At 47.0% G+C, this 23,758-nt stretch overlaps 1 protein-coding gene across 4 annotated transcripts; it reads left to right on the forward strand.

Moving 5' to 3' along the window:
* Positions 1 to 544: 544 nt before the first annotated feature.
* DNPEP (aspartyl aminopeptidase) lies at positions 545 to 19,034 on the forward strand. Of its 4 annotated transcripts, none has more exons than XM_069475166.1 (15): positions 545 to 604; positions 8,131 to 8,224; positions 8,312 to 8,400; positions 8,515 to 8,628; positions 8,846 to 8,971; positions 9,159 to 9,289; positions 9,577 to 9,652; positions 9,768 to 9,875; positions 10,595 to 10,672; positions 11,666 to 11,749; positions 12,720 to 12,880; positions 13,254 to 13,293; positions 13,415 to 13,516; positions 18,252 to 18,419; positions 18,721 to 19,034. In XM_069475166.1, the coding sequence occupies exons 1-15, from the start codon at positions 545 to 547 to the stop codon at positions 18,769 to 18,771; spliced, it is 1,482 nt and encodes a 493-aa protein (XP_069331267.1). In that variant the 3' UTR covers positions 18,772 to 19,034. The 4 variants fall into 4 exon arrangements, with proteins under 4 accessions (XP_069331267.1, XP_069331429.1, XP_069331346.1 ...); XM_069475245.1 differs by lacking the exon at positions 545 to 604 and adding an exon at positions 7,439 to 7,535; XM_069475328.1 differs by lacking the exon at positions 9,768 to 9,875.
* The last annotated feature ends 4,724 nt before the right edge of the window (positions 19,035 to 23,758 follow it).

Raw genomic sequence — 23,758 nt, forward strand, 5'->3', positions numbered from 1 at the left:
GCCAGTGAGGCCTCTCATTCATGTCTTCCTGCACCAAAAAGTCTTTATTGAGGACTTACTACATCGGACACTGTGCCAGGCACTGGGACCCAGCAGTGCACAAGGTAGACATGGGCTGATAGGGAAATGGACAGTAAACAAGTAAACGCATACAAATGAAATACTTACCGCACTGACTGGCCAGAAGGAAACAAAGGGGCCAAGATAGAGAATGAGGGAGGAAAGAAGTAAGTAAAGAAGAAAGTCTCTGTCTACAGCCTCCTGGAATATAGGATTCCACTTCCGCAAGGTCAGGTGTCATGATTTAGACACTGGCCACAGTAGGTCAGCCTGAGGCTGGGGTGCTGGGGGATGTTACTGCTTCCAGTTGCACTGGTGATGTCATAATGGACTCTGTGCAATGACTGAGGACCCTGCAAGTTGGGGCAGAGGGGCCTGAGGCAGGGGAAGGAGCCGGCAAAACAAAGGGAGTTGGTCCAGGCCGTGTCCTCTCTGCCCCTGACAGACCCAGCCCCCGGCCTCAGGAGGAGGTGGGCAGGTCACCATGGCACTCAGCCTCTCCACCACATCTATCCCCAACAGCTGGCTCACTGGCTACCACGAGGTAACCTGGGCCTGTTTCTAGTTCTGTGTTCAGCGGGAGTGTCAGACAAAGCCACCTGTCCCTGACTGCCAACTTTCTGTGAGCCACCCACTGTCCTAGGCATTATGGGGATAAAGAGATTAATGAAATATGGTTCCTGCCCTCAATCTGCTAACAAATTAAACCTTCAGCAAGTGGCTTAACAGAATAATGCTCACCATCATCTTGGGTAACTTTGGAGGAGCAGTGTGCTAAATGATTATTTAATCATTCCAAACAACGCTGTTTGGTTCCTGAGCTTCTCTGCATGTGGCCCAACGACATGGCAGCAAGTTCAAGGGCAGCCCATCCATGGGCACAAGTGTTTTTGAGAATGTAATTAGTGTTTCTCAGGGTGGTCTAAAGATAGCGGAATTACTTGCAGCACCTGTTAAAGATGGAGATTGCTGGGCCTCAGCCCAAATCTTCCAAATCAGGATTTTCAGGTTGGTGCTCATGAATCTGCCTTTGCACTCTGGGTAATTCGTACCCTAAGCACTGCCCTGGAGTTTAAACACCTACCCCGGTTTCCAAGCCCCATGTCCGGCTGACCAGGGTGGGTTGGTTTCTCTGTTTGAAATGGGTGTTGGCTTTTGATATTTTTATTACTGATGAAAAGCCATGATTCATAGGCTGCTGGTGGCAAGCTGTCAGCTTGGAAAGGAGTCAGAGGCCACTGAGAACAGAATTCCCTATCTTTTCCACCGATCCATAAAATGCTTACCTGAGCAGACAGTGTTTAAAGGCCATTAAAATAGCAGACACAGAATCACCCAGTCGCTGGAACTTTATAGACATATTTACTCAAACCCAAGTGCTTGCAAAGAGTAAATAAAACAGAAGCAAAATGAGTAAGCATCCCTAGAAATACGAACTGAAAGTAAACAGCCCTGTTCACAAAAATAAACAGGACAAATCCAGCGAGGATTAAATGACCTCTAGTCAGTCAGGCTCAGAGCCAGAAAATGCCCATCTTGGCTGCCGGAGGGAGGAGAGTTGAGGCTCATCCCCACGAGCTGGAGGGAGTGCACCGGGAGCCCCTTTCCTTGGGAGGTCAGGGCTGGGCCTGCAAGGACAGGTATTACCATGGGGTGGTGGGAGTGCATCCCAGACCCTCTTGGCAGTCTGCCACAGGGCCTGAAGACCCCTGTGATTCCAGATTAAGACGTATGTCCTAAAAGGCCTCTGAGATCATGCAGATTTTCTTTTCTTTCTTTTCTGTTTTTTTAAGACAGAGTCTCTCTATGTTGCCCAGGCTAGAGTACTGTGGCGTCAGCCCAGCTCACAGCAGTCTCAAACTTCTGGGCTCAAGCAATCCTCCAACCCCTGGGCTCAAGCAATCCTCCTGTCTCAGCCACTTGAGTAGCTGGGACTACAAGCACATGCCGCCATGCCCGGCTAATTTTTTCTATTTTTAGTTTCCTGGTTAATTTTTTCCTCTATTTTTAGTAGAGACAGGGTCTTGCTCTTGCTCAGGCTGGTCTTCAAACTTCTGAGCTCAAGCGATCCTCCAGCCTCGGCCTCCCAGCATGCAGATTTTCTAGAGGCATATTACCCTAAGTTATTATTATTTGCCATTTATTCACTAATTTAGCAAACATGTATGTAGCACTTGCTCTATGTCAGGCCAGTCACTAAAGATTTTGAGATGAGTATGGCATAGACTTGCCCTCAAGTTGCTCACAGTTTAATATGAGAACTAACACCAGCTAACATTTATTTCTCACTATTTGACAAACTTAGTGACAAGCACACTACATGCATTATCCCATTTAATGCTTATAACTTTATGAGGTTATTACTATCTTCCCCTATTTTACAGATAAGGAAACTGAGGCTCCAAGTCTGTGGTGTGATGGTAGATGTTTAACAAGTAGCTCTCTGGAAGAAAAAAGAAAAGGCCCTGATTTGTAGTATTTGCCAATCTCGGTAGTGTAAATACTCCCAGGCCCGTTTCAAGCTTCCGGCCTGATGTCACTGAATGTGCAGCAGGAAAGAGACAGGTGTGGGCTGGCTCCAGGACACCATGGCAACCATGGCCCATGGCTAATAAATGGAGGAGCCAGAATTTGAACCAGGTGTGTCTGATCCTGAGCCCATGCTCCTAACTACTTTATGATACCATCATTAACTACACAAGATCATTGACCTTTGAGAAGGATACACCTTAAGACCGTTGTGAAGTGCCAGTTTTACCGTGCTCCATAAAACTCCCAAGGTTAGCAACCAGCACTTTCCTATACCTCCGTGTTTTCATCACCAACAAGGAGCAGTTGGTTTTCTTTTGAGGGCCATTCATAAAACCTTTGTATTTGTAAGTAATTATACATTCACAGGAGATTGCAAAAACAGTATGGAGAGGACCCATGTACCCTCCGCTCAATTTCCTCTAACAGTTACCATGAATACATCTTACATTACCATAGCACAGTACCACAACCAGGAAAGTGACTGGTAAAATGTGTGTGCATGTAGTTCTACGGCATTTTTTTCCAGGATTGCCAGATTTAGCATATAAAAATACAGGACACTCAGTTAAATTTTGTTTTTAGTATAAGTATATCCCATGCAATATTTGGGACATACCTATACTTAAAAAAATTATTCCTTGTTTATCTTAAATTCAAATTAAACTAGGCATCCTGTATTTCATCTGGCAACCCTAATTTCATCGAAACCACTACCACAATCAAGATATAGAATTATCCATCACCATAAAGTTGTGCTACCCCTTTATAGTCACACCCATTCCCCCCGCCCCCCAGCCCTTGGCAACCACCAATCTGTTCTCCATCTCTAGTTTTGTCATTTTTTCCCACGCAGCTTAATGCCTGTAAGGTCCATCCAAGTTGTTGCCTTTACCATTAGTTTGTTCCTTTTTATTGCTAGGGAGTATCGATGGGGCCCTTTTTCACAAAGAACAATTATTTTTTAAAAGTTTTCATTCAGTAAATATTTACTGTATATCCACTATGTGCCAGGCACTGAGGATCACAGCAGCAAGGTACAAATGATTACATGTCATTGGCCTGCAGGTTACTCCGAGTTGACAAATACTGAGACTTCTTCCTGTAGAACCTAACACAGGAATGACACTGGTGCTAGGAGGGGAGGACAAAGGACCGTAGCACCTCTCTCTGGAGATGCTAGGGAGGGCTTTGTGAAGGAGCCAGGGATGGCAGGATGTGCTGATGTATGGGACATGAGGTGTGATATAAAAAAGTGCCAAGGATGACACTGAGGGTTTTGACCTGAAACTGGAAGGACAGAGTTGCCACTTACTTAGATGGGAAGAATGTGGTTGGAATAGGTTCAGGGAACACGGAGTTCAGATTTAGACATATTACATTTGAGATTCCTATTAGGCACACACGTGGAGATTATGTACAAACAATTGGATATATGAGACTATATGTAGTTCAGAAGAGATGTCTAGGCTAGAGATTTGTAAATTTGGGAATCGTCAGGGTATAGGCACTATTTAAAGCCATGAAATTGGAGAAGGTCAGCAACGGAGTGAGTGTGGATAGATTTCTAAGAATGAGCCCCCAGGCACTGCATTCAAAGATGGGGAAATGGGAAAGAACCAGAAGAGGAAATGCAAAGGAGTGGTCAGTAAGTGTAGTGTCCTGGGAGCCAAGCGAAGAGTGTTTCCAGGAGAGGGAGCAGTTGTCAAATATGCGCACTCTCAAGTGCACACAGAGATCCCCTTCTCTTCCTTGCACCATTGCTTTGTTCTTCTGTATCCCAAATCACTCTTAACAATTACGTGACAAATTGCTACTAAGGAAGCTTCCCTCATAAACAGATGGATCAGGACATACATATTATATTAACTCACACTGAACTGTGCCTAACCTATCGCTATGTTAACTCAAAGACATTTGCATTTTAATATTGTTAAACCAAAAACATGAATGAATAATGGTGGCATTGTAAACACCAGCTAAGGGCTGGTGGGGAAGATTTTCTCAGAAGGCTGAGAACAAGAATGATTCTTAGAAACTTTTTTTGATTCCTTAGTCATGCCCTACCTCCTCACCCCACTCCATGCCCAATGCTATTTCCTTATCCAGAGGTGACCATTCTCTTTCCAAACCTGTTTCTCTGCTTTTACGTATATATTTGTATAACATTTAGAAATTTAGCTCATTGTGTGAGTTTTGCCTAAATGCCCTTGTCCTGTAAACATTCTGGAAATTGCTTTCTTTTTTTTTTACTCAACAATATATTTAGAAATTTTTTCTGCCATAACACATAAAAATTGACCTCACCATATTTTTTTACTGCTATATGGTACTCTAAAACACTGTCTCAAACTTTAACATGTATTCAAATCATCCAGGGATCTTGCTAACATGCAGATTCTGATTTGGTAGGTCTGGAGTAAACTGTAAGATTGTGCATGTCTAAAAAGCTTCCAGATATTGTTATTGTTGTTCAACAGCAGCAAAGATGTAGAGTATAGGTGCAATAGTGTGCTGCAGCCAACTCGGACCAGCTCACGAACTGATTGTCAAATTTCCAGGAATTTGGTGAGCCTGTTGTTAAACACAGGAATCATTAAACTATTAAATTATATAAACTTACAATTAAACTATATTACAGACAGATAACAAAAACTCAAAACCCATTTCCTTCCCAATTATTTTACTGCATTCTTAAGTCTACATTCTATTTCCACCTGTGCGGTGGAAATCTATACAATGGCATGTTTCCACACATCTCTTCCCATCTCTGTGTTCAGTGACAGCATGTTGGCAGCTTATAATCTGCCATGGGGAATATTCACACCACACAAATTTGGGTATAAAGGCATGCATTACCCCAAACCTTCTCTAACACTCGATATTACCAATCTTTCTCATTTTTGTAATTCTGATAAATCAGAAATGGTATCTCATTTTTAACTTTCATTTCCCTGGTTAAAGTGAGATCTGGTGTCTCATATGCTCATGCCTAGGAATTTAACACTATTGTATGCTCTTGGGAACAGAACCTTTTTATTTTTATATTTTATAGTTGATTATCATACAGGAAAGCCAATGGTGGTTAAAGTTGGCCACCTCTTCTTCCAGTTCTAATAGCTTGACAGTTTATTTTCTTGGGGATTCTAGGTAATCATATCATATACAAATGATGACCAGTTTTACTTTTCCATATGTAATGGTTTATTTTGCTTTGTGACACTGGCTCTGACTGTAGGTGCACAATGACTACCGGCAGTTATAGCTCATCAGTGTCTGCCTTTGATTTGAATAGGAGTGTGTCTGTATTTCCCCACTAATGTTTGCTGTAGATTTCTGGTAGATGTCCTTTATCTCTTCTCTACCTGGTTTCCTAGAGGATTTTTTTTTTTTTTTAATCAAGAATGGAGGTTCAGGCCAGGCACCTGGCTCACGCCTGTAATCCTAGCACTTTGGGAGGCTGAGGCAGGAGGATTGCTTTAGGCCAGGAGTTCAAGACTAGCCTGGGCAACATATCAAGACTCTGTCTCTACAAAAAAGAAAAAAAAAAATTTAAAAAGAATGGAGGTTCAATTTATCAAACATTTACTTTCACTTTCTAAGTTATGCATTTTGGTGATGTTTGAATTTCTGAAACAAGCATTTACTTTTTTTTTGTGATCAGAAAGAACATTAGTCTTTATGTTGTCTCCTTCCCATATACATTGTAGCCCTGTTTCAGGTCTAAAGTCACTGTCCTTAGAGGATTAGCATGTTCTATGTTCTGCTCAGCATTGAACTTTACACCTAACGGTATTGAAACAAATGGTTAAGGAATGCCATGAATTGAACCTATCACCTAGTGAGTGTATTCTCGAAAACTCCCCTGCCATATCTAACTCAGTTGAGCGAGGGCTGCAGGATCTTTCCAATCTCTCCACACCCTTCCATCACTCCCACCCCATCAATGGCAGAGGGCTCCATGGACCCCTGGAATATCGATTACACTTCTAGTAGCTGGGTCCTATTTTGGAACTGGAGGCTACCAAGAATCTTGATCAGGAGCTACAATGAGGCAGATGCATGGAGGTTAAAATTGCTACTCACCAGTCTTTACATAAGAATACTGGAATTGCTCCAAGAACATTTGGAATTTGGTTTTTTCTGTCGTTTTAAGAAGTGGAAAAAGCACAGATATCAGAGTCAAATCCCAGATCCACTCAAACAGCTGTGTGATCCTGGCCAAGTCATTAACTTCTGTGTCCCTCAGGGACCTCCCTCTCTTGTAACTTAACCAAAGTGTATAGAACAAGCCCCAGAAAAAGATCTAACAGAAGCCACTGCAATCAAATTGATGGTGTTCAAACCCCACCTCTGCCATTTACTATCTCGGAGAGGTTACTCGTCTCTGTGTTTCAGCTTGTTCGTGTACAGAATGGGGACAGTGAAAGTACAAAGTTGATGGGGCAGTTGTGAAGATTAAATAACACAGCACGTTAAGCTTTATCATTAAGCTACAGCTGATCGTGAGTGAAGATCAGCCGTGTTGCTTTTATTATCACAAGGGTTGCTGTGGCGAGAGAGAGCACTTTGTACCGTACCCGGCGGACTCGGTGAGCTGGCGGGGGCGAGTTTTTTCTCTGAATCGTCGCCTGGAGGGAGGGGTTGCGGGCGGTTCGCTGCTGTCCTAGCACCTCCGGGACGGCAGGGGGCCCTGGCGGTGGCCGCGCGCTGCGTGGGGGGGGGTGGGGGGGCGGGGCCGGTGTCGTGGAGGGCGCGGAGAGGGCAACGCGGCCCAACGAGGGGCGGGGCGGACGGGGGGCGGGGCCTGGCTGGGGGCGGGGCAGCCTGGCGAGGGGCGGGGCGGACCGAGAGGGGCCGCGGGATTCGGAGGCCTGACGTCCCGCGGGGTCGGCTCCGAGCACCGCGAGATGAGCGGACACAGTCCCACCCGCGAGGCCATGCAGGTAGGTGGCCGCCGGCGGCCCTGCTTGATTTTTCCATCCCCGACCCGGCCCGGCGTCTTCCTGGGCCCAAGCTTAGCGCCGAGATAGCAGGGGATCGCCCGACCCAAAACGAAACGGAAAGCCCAACTGCAGGCGACCTCACCTTCCTGGGGTCAGAAGGGGGTGTCCTGCGAGAGACTGAGTTGGTGGAGGAGAGGTGGGGTATTCCTTGGGGAACGGGGTTTTGGCTCCGGGATGTGGTTGTGCACGTGATGCAGGCCAGCTCAGAGTTAGGGGCCCGCTTGGGATCTCGGAGTTTGGGAACAGATCAGGATTTCCTAGCTGGTCAGGGACATAGGGGTGGGACTTAGGGAGCCGGCTAAACTCGGATTAGGGGGCGGAACAGGGTCGTGGTCCTTTGGCGGAAGGGCTGAAGTTTTCGGCAGAGAGAAGTTTGATCCAGGATTTGGGTCTGTCGGCGGGGAAAGGGGCGGAAGCAGAGGTGTGTGCTTTGGAGCCGTCATTTCTAGGGATGGGGATGGAGGAGTCCTCAGGGCCCAGATGAGAGGCCAGGGGTCCCAGACCTCGTAGGAGTCTGAGCGCCCCCCTTCCCTAGGTGGCCATGACCGGTAGGGCCCGCAAAGAGGCGGTGCAGGCAGCGGCCCGGGAACTCCTCAAGTTCGTGAACCGGAGTCCCTCTCCTTTCCACGGTAACTGACCTGGGCAAGGGAGGAGGGTGAGGGCTTGGTGTGTCCCCCACCAGCATCCACCTCTGTGAGAGGATCCTTCTTCTACAGCTGTGGCCGAGTGCCGCAACCGCCTCCTCCAGGCTGGCTTCCATGAACTCAAGGAGACGGAGAGCTGGGATATCAAGCCCCAGAGCAAGGTACTAGGGGTGGGGTGGGGCGGAGAGGCAGGTCCCTAGGCTGGATCTCAAAGTCATGTGCCTTGGCTGGCTAATGCAACTCACACCCCTGTCTTTCCTCCCCCTCCCCCGTAGTACTTCATGACCAGGAACTCCTCCACCATCATTGCTTTTGCTGTGGGGGGCCAGTATGTTCCTGGCAATGGCTTCAGCCTCATTGGGGCCCACACGGACAGCCCCTGCCTCCGGGTAAGGAACTGGGGCTGTGCTGGTGTGGGAGGAGGTGTCGGGGGAGTATGGGGCAAAAGAGCCAGGAAGTATAATTGGGGGGCTCTATCCCCAGGAGCACTTGGGGCCTTTCCTCTGGCACTAATATTCAATCCATGTTACTTGTGAATGGTTTAAGCCTCATCTCCAAATCTTGTCTTTGAGCCTTTTCTGCCTTCCCCTCCATCTTTATGCTCAGGTGAAACGTCGGTCTCGCCGCAGCCAGGTGGGCTTCCAGCAGGTTGGTGTGGAGACCTATGGTGGTGGGATCTGGAGCACCTGGTTTGACCGAGACCTGACCTTGGCTGGACGAGTCATTGTCAAGGTGAGAACCCAGGCCTGGGTAGGCTCTTGGCCTCCCTGGAAGATTGACTGCCACATTCCTCCAGGATCCCCCTGGGGAAGAGGGGTAGGGGCCATCCAGGTCAGAGAACCACCTTGGTTAATCTGAGTGAAGTGAGAATTTTAACCAACCGAGGCTGGGAGGGCTGACCTGGCCTGCTTGGCCACAGTGCCCTACCTCAGGTCGGCTGGAGCAGCGGCTGGTGAACGTGGAGCGGCCCATTCTGCGCATCCCACACCTGGCCATCCATCTGCAGCGAAATATCAACGAGAACTTTGGGCCCAACACAGAGATGCACCTGTGAGACTGTGGCAGGGGCTGTGGTGGCTGGGGTGGGGGGAGATGGCAAATGGCACCAGGTGATGGAAGGGGCCCCAGAGGGACCTGGAGACCATTACCTAATGGTAGTGGTCAAGTTCTTCCCTTGGGACCCATCGATGTCCAAGTGTCCTCATAGCTCTGCTATTTGGGGAGTGGGCTGGGAATTGAAGGGCAAGGGCAATTGCCCACCAGGAGTCACGTGAACTCACGGGTGCTCTGCCCTGCTGTGTCCTCCCTACACCCGCTTCTCACACATCTCCCCACAGAGTCCCCATTCTTGCCACAGCAGCCCAGGAGGAGCTAGAGAAGGGGACTCCTGAGCCAGGGCCTCTCAATTCTACAGTAAGAGGGTCCCCTGCTCACAGGGAAGGTGGTGGAGGGGAAACAGACCAGTCCCCTGAGACGGGGAGATGAGAGGAGGCGAAAACCCTCCTCCCAGCATCCTTCTGCCTTGCAGGAGGAGCGGCACCACTCCGTCCTCATGTCCCTGCTCTGTGCTCATCTGGGGCTGAGCCCTGAGGACATAGTGGAGATGGAGCTCTGCCTTGCAGACACCCAGCCTGCGGTGAGGAACAGCTGCAGGAACTTGTGGGGGGGGCGTCTCCAGGAGCCCAGCCAGCCCTAGTGTGTCTCCTGAAGCACTCTTCACCTCCACCAACCCCTCAGTTACTCTCATCCCCGTTCTTCCCAGTAGACACATCCCCCTCTGTTTCTAGGGCAGTGGTTCTCAAAAAGGCAAGGTCCCCACCCAGACCTGCCACTAGGTCTATCTGGGGATGGAGCCTGGGAATCAGCCCTTTTCACAGACTCCCCAGGAGTCTCTCCCGCAGGTGGGCCCTGTCTGCTCTGACCCACCCCGGCTCTGAACCTCTGAGGGCAAGAGGCCTAGACATGGCCGGCTGTTCTCCCTGCCAGTTGCTCACAGCAGGAGATGGCTATGTCTTTGGATACTCTGTCCTGCTCCAACACGTACTAGATTTTTGTTTCTCGACTTGTCACCTCTGTTTACTCCCTTTGTCTTTTCAGTGACTGTTCAGCCCTTCCTTTTCCTATGCCACAGGAATAGGCCTCACTCCACCTTCCTGTCCCTCAGCGCCAGCCCAGCCCCATTCTCTGCCGAGTCCTGCACAGCAGAGACAATAATAGTGCCCCAAGGCAGGGGTCAGGGAGAGATTGCGCAAGAAACCTGGGAGGCTTGCTTGAGCTCAGCCCCTTGGGAGCGGGAGCAGCAGGGGAGTGGCAGTGGGAGGGTTGAAGATCGGGCTGACTGTCCTGTCTTTCTAGGTCCTGGGTGGTGCCTACGATGAGTTCATCTTTGCTCCTCGGCTGGACAATCTGCACAGCTGCTTCTGTGCCCTGCAGGTGAGGAGCTGGGGCATGACACCCGGGTAGCAGCATCACCAGGAGAGGTGGGCTGTTGGGAGAGGGGGGAACTGCCTCGAGCCCCAGCAGGTGTGAGAGGGCCACTGGCCACCCCCTCAGTCTGCTGGTGCTGGGTGGACCATGGGGAGGGGCCCGAGTGCTGTGGCCTCTGTCCTCACCCTGGCCAGAGGCTGAGGTAAGAGGAAGGCTGAGAAGTTGTTTAGGGCGCCACAGTGTCTTGTCCTAACCCTGCTCCTGCCACTTTTCCTTAAGTTGACAAACTTTGCCTCAAAAGAAAGGCTTTGTCATCCCACACGGCAGTACTGTCCACCTCCCTCTGCTCCCCCAACCCCACCCCAGACTTAAACCCACCCAGCCTTCTCCCTGTTCCTGGGGATCTCAGTGGGGCAGCCTGTCCCCTAGTCACTTGATATTCCCCACCTTTCCACCCTAGTCAGCTCCTGTTCTTTCTCTCCCCTTGCCTTGACCCTCCTGCTTTCTTCTACCTTTCTTTGCCTGCCGTCCTGTGGCTGGAGACAGGCTTTGGGCTGCAGTTGAGAGCCACACCTGGGACCTGCATCTGCTTCTGCAGCCAGCCAGCCAGTCATGTCACCTTGATGGGGTCATGGTCACCTCTTTGGACTTCAGTCTTTTTACTGAGGTCAATCAGTTTACATGATCACTGTGATGTTTTGTCTTTCCAAGATTCGAAGCTCCTTTTTCTGTCTTCTACCTCCTCTTTCTGCCTTTTGATGGGAGGTGTAGGAAAAGAACATCCGAAGGATGATTTCTCCCATCCCAGTTGTAAAGGTCCCCACCACGCCCTCTGCCCGGCAGTGCCCTAAGAGGTGAAGGCCAGTGAAGGCCCAGCCCACTTCAGTCTGGCCGTGACGATGGAAGGCGGACGGGGAAGGGTGCGCCTTGAGGTGCTGGTGGCTAAGACAGAGAAGAAGGAGGGTGGGGTTGATGCTCTTGTCTCCCTCCTCGCTCCAGGCCTTGATTGATTCCTGCGCAGCCCCTGCCTCCCTGGCCATGGAGCCTCACGTGCGCATGATCACACTCTATGACAACGAAGAGGTACGGAGAGGGCTCTGGGGAGGGTCCTCTCTGTTCAGTCTTCTGCATCTAACTTGTGCCAGGCACCCACCGTGAGCCAGGGCTCTTCTGGAGGCCCCAAAGATGGGGGCGATGCCGCCTGTGCTTCCTTAGCACTGGGTGTCCCCTCCAGCTCAGCATAAATCTGCTTCTTCCAGGGTGATATCTCCCCTTTGTATGCCACATGGTGAGCTCTTTTCTAAAGGACCGGGACACCCTGCCCAGTTCATCCTTGTGGCCCCAGGGCTCAGCACGTATTGCACACGTATGTTAGGCTGCAGTCTGAGTCTCTGTAGTGGAGCTTGAGCAGACAGATAGAGCTCTCTCACGTAACTAGCAGGTCAGAGTTAGCAGTTCAGCGTGGGTCTCTCCTGAGCACATGACTTCCATTTCAGGATCCCAGGTAAGCTGTTCCAGCTCTGGCCGTCATGTCTACCCCAAGTTAGTGGGAAGGGAGCAGAGGACAGAGGGGGAGTGGATGCCCGTGCCTTTAAGGGTGGGATCCAAAAGTTCTGTAGAACTTAGCATGGCCATGTTTAGCTGCAAGGGAGGCCGGGAATGTCACCTCTAGCTGGGTAATAACATGCTTAGCTGCAACTCGGGTGTTCTGTTATAAAAGATACCAAGGATAGTTAGCAATCTATGCCACACACATAAAAAGGAAATTGACCAGTGTGTTGGGGCACCTCTCCTGAACCCCAGATGTGAGGGTTAGGGAGAAGGAAGGAGAGCAGTACAAGAAACCCACCAGTAGGTGCTATTTCTGCCCCAGAAAGGACTGTGAATTAGTTTGGCCCCTGTCCATCAGCAGGTGTTTAGCAATGACCTTGGGTTGGGGGTGTTGCCAAGAACACCCCTCATTTCCCTCCCAGTGACTCACTGAGGTTCTAGACCAATTAGGGCATCGGGCCCCTCTCGCTGGCCTCCAGAGTCGGGTCTCTGCTGTTGCCAGGTGGGCTCTGAGAGCGCCCAGGGAGCACAGTCACTGCTGACGGAGCTGGTGCTACGACGGATCTCAGCCTCCTCCCAACACCTGACAGCCTTCGAGGAAGCCATCCCCAAGTCATTCATGATCAGCGCAGACATGGCCCATGCTGTGCACCCCAACTACCTGTGAGTCTCCCATGCCAGACCCACAAAGTCCTCACATCGCTGGGGACACAAGCATAACCCACCTTGAGCCTCGGCCCTGGCCTGGGCCCGGCCTCTTCCCTTCCCCTTCCCTTGTTTCGTCGGGAGGTTCTGTGGACACTTCGTTTTGACTGCTCCAGGCCCAGTGTGGTCAGAGTCATGCGGTGCCTACAAACTTATTTCCATCTATTGCCAGAGGCTGCCTGGAACGCTGTGTTTAGAATGACTCTGAAGTCCTGTTGGGCTGGGCAGGAAAGAATGCCATGACCATTAGTGACGTCTGCTATGGAGGGGTGGTGGGTGCTGACAGGCCTGCTGCTCCCGTTTGCCATCCCGGCCCTTGTCTGTCTCACAGGGACAAGCACGAGGAGAACCACCGGCCCTTATTCCACAAGGTGAGATGTGCCGTTTCTCCCCGGAGACGGGGAGGCCTGGCTGGTACCGGGCACCGTCCCGTTCCCTCTGGGCCTGTCACCGCTCTGCCTCACCGTCGCCCTCACCCTCGCCTCTCCCCAGGGCCCTGTGATCAAGGTGAACAGCAAGCAGCGCTATGCTTCGAATGCGGTTTCAGAAGCCCTGATCCGAGAGGTGGCCAACAATGTTGGGGTGCCCCTGCAGGTGAGGGCGGGCCCTGCCCAGGAAGGTGGGCGGAGGAAGCACCGTGGGGGCACAAACAGACGAATGGGGAGCCTGGTAGATGGCCTTTAGTGAAGAAGGTCCCAGGAGAGTGAGGAGAACAAGGATTTGGGGTACAGACAGCTGCATTCAGTGCTGCTTCCGCTGTGGTGCTCGCTGTGTGAGCTTGGACTAGTTTCTTGACCTTTCTGAATCTTCAGTTTCTACAGCTGTGGGACGGGGGTGGTAAGGATGCCCACTTTGCTGGATTTCTTTGAGGATTACAGTACAGTGTGCTCCTGGCACGTGGTGGGGTAGTCCTGCCGCAGCACCCGCTTCCCCTGTGTCTCTTACACACCCTCAGGCTTCCACAAGGCAAGTTCAGGTCTGGGGAGCGTGGAACCCCAACTACCCATTTTCCCTCTTGGTGAGAAATCATCCACCTAGTCCTTTCCCCTCAGCAAGTGTGCGTGTGTGTGTGTGTGTGTGTGTGTGTATACATATATACACACATATACACACACGTTTACAGTCACGTGTTGTTCAATGATGGGGATATGTTCTAAGAAATGCGTCGTTAGGTGATTTTGTCGTCGTGTGAGCATCAGGGCGTGTACGTACACAAACCTAGGTGGCATAGCTTACTACACACCTAGGCCATGTGGTGTAGCCTGTTGCTCCTAGGCTACAAGCCTGCACAGCGTGTTACTGTGCTGAATACCATAGGAAATTGTAACATCATAGTGTTTGTGTATCTAAACATAGAAAAGGCACAGTAAACCCATGGTATAGAAGATAAAAATGACACACCTGTATAGGGCACTTATGATTGGAGCTTACGGGACTGGAAGCTGCGCTGGGTGAGTCAGCGAGTGAGCGGTGAGTGAATGTGAGGGCCCAGGACATTACCGTACACGACTGTAGGCTTTACAAACAGGGTACACATAGGCTACACTAAACAAAAAATTTCTTTCTTAAATATTAAATTAACCTTAGTATCCTGTAACTTCTTTACTTTATAGAAAAAACTTTTTTTCTTTCTGAGACAGGGCTAGAATGCAGTGGCGTCATCATAGCTCACTGCAACCTCAGATTCCCGGGCTCAAGCGATTCTCCTGGCTCAGCCTCCCGAGTAGCCGGGACTACAGGCGTGCGCCACCACACCTGGCTAATTTTTCTATTTTTGGTAGAGACGGGGTCTCGCTCTTGCTCAGGCTGGTCTCGAACTCGTGCCCTCAAGTGATCCTCCCGCCTCAGCCTTCCAAATGCTGGGATTACAGGTGTGAGCCACCGTGCCTGGCCTTTTAAAACTTTTTGACCCTCTTATTATAACACCTGGTTTAAAACATAAACACATTGTATAGCTATACAAAAATATTTTCTTTTTTTCTATCCTTAGTCTATAAGCCTCTTTCTATTTTTAAAATTTTTAATTTTTTTTTTTTTTTTACTTTTTAAGCTTTTTCATGAAAAACTCAGATACAAACACACACGTTAGCCTAGGCCTATACGGGTCAGGATTATCAATATCACTGTCTCCACCTCCACATCTCGTCCCACTGGAAGGTCTTCAGGGACACTAACAGGCATGGAACTGTCATTTCCTGTGATGACAATGCCTTCTTCTGGAATATCTCCTGAGGGACCTGCCTGAGACTGTTTTATAGTTAATTCTTTTTTTAATAAGTAGAAGGAATGCACTCTAAAATAGCAATAAAAACTATAGTATAGTAAGTACATACACCAGTAGCAGTCATTTATCATAATCAAGTTTGATGTGCTATACATAACTATAGGTACTATACATTTTTACAGTACAGTAGGTTTGTCTATACCAGCATCACCAGAAACACTTCAGTAATGTGTTATGCTACAACATTACAATGGCTGTGATGTCACTGGGCAATAGGAATTTTTCAGCTCCGTTATAATCTTATGGGACCGCTGTCATATGTTGTTGACCAAACATCATTATGCGGTGTATGACTGTGTATGTCTGTATTTATCTATCTACCTATCTATATCAGGGACTGGGGCCCAGCCGGTTCCAGTGACAAACATAGCAGGCAAGTTCTGATGGAGTCAGGACTAGGACCCTGGCACCTGGACTCCCATCTCAGGGTTCTTTCTGGTACACAGTCCCTGCCCTGCCCCATGCAAGCTGAGTTGTTCCACGCTCAGGAGGGCCTCTCCGAGGAGGTGATATTTGAGCTGAGACCTACCCACTGAGAAGGAAGCAGCTTGCGAGTGTCTGGGGGAAGAGCACTTCAGCTAGAGGGAACAAGTAGAAAGGCCCCAGGGAAGCAGGAGTGAGTTTGTCTATTAGGAGGAGAGAAAGCCAGGAAGCAGAGCCAGGGTGACAGCCAGACAGTGGGGAGAAGGCCACCTGAGTGAATCATGAGGACTTCCTAGGCCCTGGAAGGGCATTTGGATTTTATTCTAAGGCAGTGGGAAGACACTGAAGGATTTTTCCTTAATAACTTGGGCAGAAGCAGGACTTGTATACTTTAGAAAATTAGAAAATACAGACAGAAATGAGAAAATAAAACATTAATCCCCAGAGATTTATGTATATTCTTGCAGATTTCCTTCTATGCATATATTTAACATACACTTTTAAAAAATGAAATCATATTGGATATATGTCTTGTTACCTCTTTTCATCCCGTCATCTCCACCTTTTTATTTCAGTACATTTGTGTCTCACCTAATGAACAGATTGCTTTCAACTTTGCCTGGTTATCCCCAAAATATTCTTTACAGTTTTTTGTCCCATGTTCGTATCCAATTCATGACCAGGCGTTATATCTGGCTGGTATGTTGTTTAAATGTCTTCTAATCTAGCACAGCCCACCCCCTTTTTAATAACAATGGCTTGTTCAAGAAACCAGGCTGGTTGGCCGGGGCGCAGTGGCTCACGCCTGTAATCCTAGCACTCTGGGAGGCCGAGGCGGGCGGATAATTTGAGTTCAGGAGTTTGAGACCAGCCTGAGCAAGAGTGAGACTCCGTCTCTACTAAAAATAGAAAGAAATTATATGGACAACTAAAAATATATATAGAAAAAATTAGCCGGGCATGGTGGCGCATGCCTGTAGTCCCAGCTACTCAGGAGGCTGAGGCAGGAGGATCGCTTGAGCCCAGGAGTTTGAGGTTGCTGTGAGCTAGGCTGACGCCACAGCACTCACTCTAGCCTGGGCAACAGAGTGAGAATCTGTCTCAAAAAAAAAAAAAAGAAAGAAAGAAACCAGGCTGATCATGTCATATAATGTCTCACTCTCCGGATTTGTTTGGTTGCTTCCTCGTGGTGTCATTTAGCTGTGTCTCTAGCCCTTGTATGTCCTATAAATGAATTTATATCTAAAGACTTGAAGGATTCAAGTTAAAGATTTTTGGCCAGGAGACATCACGGTGGTGTGTCCTTTTGTTGCATCACACACAATAACTGAGAGATCCACTCTAGGCGATGCCAAGATGGGCCCTGGAACGGGACTGCCCTCCACTCCCCCCTCAGTTGGTGTTTTCCCCCTGTGATCTGACAGTAACCCGTACAAGTGATGAGTTCCCCATCACCCAGACACCTGATAGTTTTAACACTAATTGATAATCCTTGCCTAAATCAATTTCATTAGAATTTACTGAAAAACGCTCCCCCCCCCCGCCCCCCACCTTGCATCGTTTCATCTTTTCCATTCTTCTGTCAAGCGGGACTTTCCCCCAGTCAAGTAGGCTTTGGTTATCATGAAATACAATTCCTACTGAAAAGCAGGATAAATGCTAATTTTTTACTTAACCACTTTTCAAGATAAGGTGTCATCTCAATTGTCACCATCTCAAATGGCTTTTTCCTTTCTTTGACTATCATATAGTCATGGATTTTCATTGACTCACTGTGATCTAGTTCTCTACAATTATTATATTTGATGCTCAAATTATCATAACTCTCACCAGTGGGAGCCCTTTTCAGCACAACTGCTGTGCCCTTGACTTAACTCTTGAATGTTTCCTTGCTTTTTGGCACAAGAAATCACAGGCTCATCCTGTTCATTTCCCTCCCCAGACTTGCTCGCCTTTGGTGGACAATGGCGTTAGACTGTGGTCTGGCACTGCAAGTGTTCATTGCTGTTGGGGGGACAGTGCTTTGGGGCCATTTCCATGAACATAGGTAGAAAAAATATATATGTATTTTTAAAATCATGAATTAATACTATAATCCGTATTCAAAAAATAAGAATAGTTATCACTTAGTTTATTTGATTTTATAATTCTCTTTTATACTGAAAATCTTGATATTTACCATCATATTATGATTTTCTTAAATATAAAGAAAATAGTTTCAAAATGCCAATAGCAATATTTTTTAAAACACTAAAACCACTGAATGATTTTTCTGTGGGTGTGGGTGTGAGTATTAAGCAAGAGGGTGACAAAAAAGGATAGATGTTTTAAAAATCCCCCTGCCTGTTATGTGGAGAATGGATTAGGGTGATTAGATGACAGTAGCTGGAACTAGGGTGGTGTCAGTGCCCATAGAGAGCATGGGACCAATACAGAATATATTGTCCTTTGGGGTCTGCCATTTAGTGTTGGCTTTGGGATTTTATGTTGGTCATTTCCATGCTCTGAGGGGGTGGAAATGAACCATCTCCCAGGCCTGTCCTGGCCTGCAGTTCTGAAGGGGCTTCCTGCTGTGCTGTCTCGAGCACGCACTGCATACTGCTCACGGCTCTCCCTCCCCAGGATCTCATGGTCCGGAATGACTCCCCCTGTGGTACCACCATTGGGCCTATCTTGGCTTCTCGGCTGGGGTTGCGGGTGCTGGACTTAGGCAGCCCCCAGCTGGCCATGCACTCTATCCGGGAGACAGCCTGCACCACGGGAGTCCTGCAGACCCTCACCCTCTTCAAGGTAAGTCCCACTCCAGCCCTCTCCATGATGGCTAGGCTCTTTCCCAGTGGCTGGCCTGGGTGATGGGGACTCGTTGTCATAGCGTGACCATGTAGGAAAACAAGGGTCCCCATTCTTCTCAAGGCTCAGGGGCCCTGACCAGCTGCCAAAGGAAAATGAGGGGGTGCAGGGGCCTCAGGACTAAGACTGGGGCAGTTGTCAAGCACTGGTGATTTCTGTGCTTCTTTTGCTGGGGCCTGTGCTGGCAGGACCCCATCTGGTCACTCACTAATTCCAAATCCCACGTTGCCTCCCATTTTAGGGCTTCTTTGAGCTGTTCCCTTCTCTGAGTCGTAACCTCTTAGTGGATTGAGGCCTCTTGGAAAGACTTCTCTTCCACCCTATGCACATGAGAGGGAAGTTCTCAGCTGAGCTGAAGCTGGCTTATTAAAGTGGATTTTTCACTCAAACTCTCCCTGCTGTGCTTATTTGGAGACTGGAGGGGTGGGAGGTGAGCCTGGCTTGAACTTTGGAACCAGAAGGTGGGAGGCGGCGGGAGGTTGGGGCACAGTAGAGGAGGTCACACACAGCTCCTGGGAGCTGATGGAAGCCTTGTTTTCCATCTCTTTTCTCATTCCCTCCAGAGCAGCCAGGGCTGTTTCCCACCCTCCCCCAAGCCCTCCCCAGCCCCTCTCAGGAGCTGCAAAGAGAACAGCACAGTCTGTGTTTTCACTCTTCACCCACTTCTCAGAAGTCCCTGCCATTACTTGACTGTTAATGTATTATCAGGAAAAAAGATTATCACAGAAAAAATTAAAATAGGAAAAGTCCAAGTCTGCTTATAAACCAACCCTTCTCCTTCCACCAAACTAATTGTGCTAACTGATATTCTTCCAATTTTTTTGATACTTACATAAAAATTAATTTCTGGCCAGGCGCGGTGGCTCACGCCTGTAATCCTGACACTCTGGGAGGCTGAGGCAGGAGGATCCCTTGAGCTAAGGAGTTCAAGAATAGCCTGAGCAACATTGAGACCCCGTTTCTACTAAAAAAAAAAAAAATAGAAAAAATTAACCAAGCATCATGGTGTGCGCCTATAGTCCCAGCTACTCGAGAGGCTGAGGCAGGAGGATCTCTTGAGGAGATGGAGGTTGCAGTGGGTTATGGTGATGCCACTGCATACTAGCCAGGGTGACAGAGCAAGACTCTGTCTCCAGAAACATTAAATAAATAATAATTTCTATATAAATATAGCCACTTAAGCTTTCTAAAAAATTTAGTCTAGAGATATTTATATATCAATACATATGAATTTAATTTAGCAATGGCAAAAAATTAAAATCCACATAAAGATTTCTCAGTAAAGGCATGACCAAATATACTATGAAATGTCCATATTATGCAGTTGCTGAGAAAAAGGTAAAATGTATATTGTAAGAGATTACAAAGGCATTGTGGAGTGTAAAAGACAAGTTGCAGAACTGGACATGGGGTATAAGCAATTTGTGCAAAATCCATATATCTGCAAAACATGGTTTTATGCTTATGTAAATATACATGTAGATATATACATGTATACAAAAAAGCCTAAAAAAATGCACGTCAAACTTTAACAGTGATTTTCTGAATTAGAAGTGATAAAGGGGCCATACCCTTTTTGTAATAGTTTTCTTTTGTACAAGAGAATGTATTCATGTATTACTTTTCACCTTAAAACTATGTTCTTACAATTGCTGTACAGTGTTTTATGACGTATACGTTCCTATATTTATTCAGCCCCTTAAAAATGGACATTTCATTTTTTTCTCCACTTGACCATTCTAAACAACACTGAGATAAATATCTTTATACATATATCATTGTATACTTGCCTTATTTTTTCCCTTGGGATAAATTCTAGAAAATGCAAACTAATCTATAGTGACAGAAAGTATACCAGTGGTTACTGGAAGGTCAAGGGTGGAGAAAGAGACTGATTACAGAGGGGTACAAGGAAACTTTGGGGGAGGTGATGGAAATGTACCCCAGAGGTGGAAGAAAATCCACATATAAGTGGACACATGCAGTTCAAACTCATCCACTTACATGCAGATTTTTTTCAATCAAAGTTATACTGAGGGTGCCCACCTCTCCTGCCTCCCCACCTCTCCTGCCTCCCCACCTTCCACTCCCCCCACCTCTTCTGTCTCTGCCACCCCTGAGACAGCAAGACCAGCCCCTCTTCCTCCTCCTCCTCAGCCTACTCAGCTTGAAGGAAGATGAAGGCCTTCATGATGATCCACTTTCACTTAGTGAAGAATAAATATATTTTCTCTTATGGTTTTCTTAACATTTCCTTTTCTCTAGCTTACTTTATTGTAGTAATACAGTATATAATCTATATAACATACAAAATACATGTTGACTGTTCATGTTATCAGTAAGGCTTCTAGTCCACAGTAGGCTGTTAGTAGTTAATACTAGCCGGACATGGTATCTCGCCCCTGTAGTCCTATCTACTTGGGAGGCTGAGGCGGGAAGATCACTTGAGCACAGGAGTTCGAGGCTTCAGTGAGCTATGATTGCACCATGCACTCCAGCCTGGGTGACAAAGCGAGACCCCCATCTCTTAAAAAAGTTATGCAAATTTTGACTGTGTGAGGTTCTGCACCACTAACCCCTACATTGTTCAAGGGTTAACTGTGTGTGTGTGTGTGTGTGTGTGTGTATTTACATATATATATATGTATATATATATATGTTTGTATGTATATGTATGTATATACACATACACAAAGGATTTATGTTCTGAATGTATGTGTATGTACATATCTATACAAGTCCTTTGTCTGTGGCTAGTGAGGGCAATTGATTTTTTAAATATTTAAAAACTTTATTGACATATAAATACTTAAAGTGTACAATTCTATGACTTTTTTTTTTTTTTGAGACAGCGTCTCTCGCTCTCTTGCTCAGGCTAGAGTGCCATGGCTTCAGCCTAGCTCACAGCAACCTCAAACTCCTGGGCTCAAGCAATCCTTCTGCCTCAGCCTCCTGAGTAGCTGGGACTACAGGTATGCACCACCATGCCCAGCTAATTTTTTCTGTATATTTTTAGTTGTCCAGCTAATTTCTTTCTATTTTTAGTGCAGACAGGGTCTTGCTCTTGCTCAGAGCTGGTCTCGAACTCCTGACCTCAAGCAATCCTCCCGCCTCAGCCTCCCAGAGTGCTAGGATTACAAGCATGAGCCACTGTGCCCAATTCTATGACTTTTGACAGATATACTGCAGACACCTGGGAAACCATGAACACAATCAAGATTCAGAGCCTTTCTATCATCACACAAAAGTTTCCTTGTACCCCTTTGCAATCAATCACTCTCTCCCCACCCCTGACCTCCAAGCAACCACTGATCTGCTTTCTGTCACTATAGATTAGTTTGCATTTTCTAGAATTTTCTATAAATGGAATCATGTTTTTGTGATTGTTTCTTCGTAGTCATAATAACATGGAGAATTATGCCGATGCATTTTCCTAATATCAAACCATCCTTGCAATCCTAAAATAAGTCCCACTTGGTCATGTCATATTATTTTTAATGAGTCCTTGATTATGTTTAATAACATTTTATTTCAGATTTTTGCATCTATATTCATAAATAAGATTTATTTTCAGTTTTCTTTTTTGTGCTATCAGGTTCAAGTATCATTGTTACTCTTGCTTCATAAAAATAATTCTGAAGCTTTCCTGCTTTTTTCTTTATGCTCTGGAAAATTTAGATAACTTTGGGATTATCTGACTCTTGAAAATCGGTAGAATTCCTCTAAGAAACCATATGGATTTGATGCTTTTTTGTGAAGACGTTCTTTTATAACTTTGTCATATGAAAACTGATGTGCTTAAGCTTTCTACCTCTAATGGGATCACAACTTTTGTAAATTTTATTTTTAGAAATCATTCATCTTATCTAGGGGTTCACATTTATTTGCACAGTTCTCTAAAGTAGTCACTTATCATTAAAATGTTTTCCTTTAAGAATTTCCTCTTGTCATTTCTCTCCTTTCTGCCCTCCCTCCCTTTCCTTTTTACTTCTTCCTCTTTCTATTTTTCTTTTCCTCCTCCTCCTCCTCCTCTCTCTACTCTTTCTTCTTCTTCTTGTACTTGTTCATTCTCCTTTTTTCCTTAACTTAGCTAGGAGTTTGTCTATTTTGTGTGTTTTTTCTAAGTACCAGCATTCTTGTTTATTTATTAGTGCCACGTGCGGTGGTGATAAACCCTGCGTGCTGCAGTGTGACAACTGCTAAGACTTTCACCTACTGGTGGCTGTCCTTTGTGTGTCAGGGTTGATGATAGGGAACACAGCTACAGAACCGAGCTCCCAGTGTTAATGGTGACAGTAGGATTTCATAGCAGCAGAGGCCAGGTGGCAGCACTTTACCACTAGAGTTTGTCGTAGTCTCTGCCTCCTGATTATGCTGTAAGTGTGGTTTACGTGTATTTTTTCTCTTTCTCTATTGACTGATTTTTGAAGTGTGTATAGAGAGATTTGGAATTACATAGCTTATATTATTCTATGGGGACTGCAAATGTTGTCTGTAGTAACAGAATGTTGAAGGTGTTTGCAGAAGACGCTGTTGGTAACCTACTGGTGTCCCTCACTTTTACCACTTCAGTGTACACAGTCCTACTTCCAGCTGCACTTCTTTGCACTTATCTGCACTTCTTTGCCTCAGGGCTTCCTTTTGCTGCTCGACTACAGTTTTCCACTCACATGGCAGTTGGAAGTGCCAGGGAATTCATGCTCCATTCCCAGAGCCGCTCTAACCAATAACTGGCAAGACTTCGTGTCTGAATACCCCAGCTCCCTCACATCTGTGGCGAGATGACTCCGAGGTGCGTAGTTCGCACTGGCTGCCAGAGTCTCTCCAGCAGGATTAAGTTCCAGAATTAAGCCTGATGACACACCCCTTTATTGGCTGTGTTCCCTTCCTTGTCTCACTTGCCCCCTTCCCTACCCGTGTTTTCCTTCACCTCCCAATAGCCTCCTTGTACTCAGATCCTTGTCTCAAGGTGCTGCTTCTGGGGAAACCTAAACATGTTAGAATTCTTTGCCATTGAGAGTTAGACAAGGCTGTCTGCTATTCTGTTACTATTCACATTGTACCATAGGTCCTTAGCTGCATACTAAAGCAAGAAAAGGATTGAAAGATAGAAGGGGTGGGAAGGGAGGAGCAAAACTTCCTTTTGATATGATTTGTTATATAGAAAACACCAAAGTTATACTATTTGAATTAATATGAGTTTATCAAGATAGCTGGCTAGAAAATCAATATACAAAAATCAATTCTATTTCTATATACCAACAATAAATGGGTAGAAA

Source organism: Eulemur rufifrons, chromosome 1 (genome assembly GCF_041146395.1).
Source record: "Eulemur rufifrons isolate Redbay chromosome 1, OSU_ERuf_1, whole genome shotgun sequence".
Classification (NCBI taxonomy): Eukaryota; Metazoa; Chordata; class Mammalia; order Primates; family Lemuridae; genus Eulemur; species Eulemur rufifrons.

Excerpts from the sequence above, each read along its gene's own strand:
- DNPEP (XM_069475166.1), top strand. The coding sequence starts at position 545 with ATGGCACTCAGCCTCTCCACCACATCTATCCCCAACAGCTGGCTCACT. Across the intron at positions 605-8,130 it reads GGCTCACTGGCTACCACGAG|GTGGCCATGACCGGTAGGGC; the intron begins GTAACCTGGGCC and ends CCCCTTCCCTAG. Across the intron at positions 13,294-13,414 it reads ACCGGCCCTTATTCCACAAG|GGCCCTGTGATCAAGGTGAA; the intron begins GTGAGATGTGCC and ends GCCTCTCCCCAG.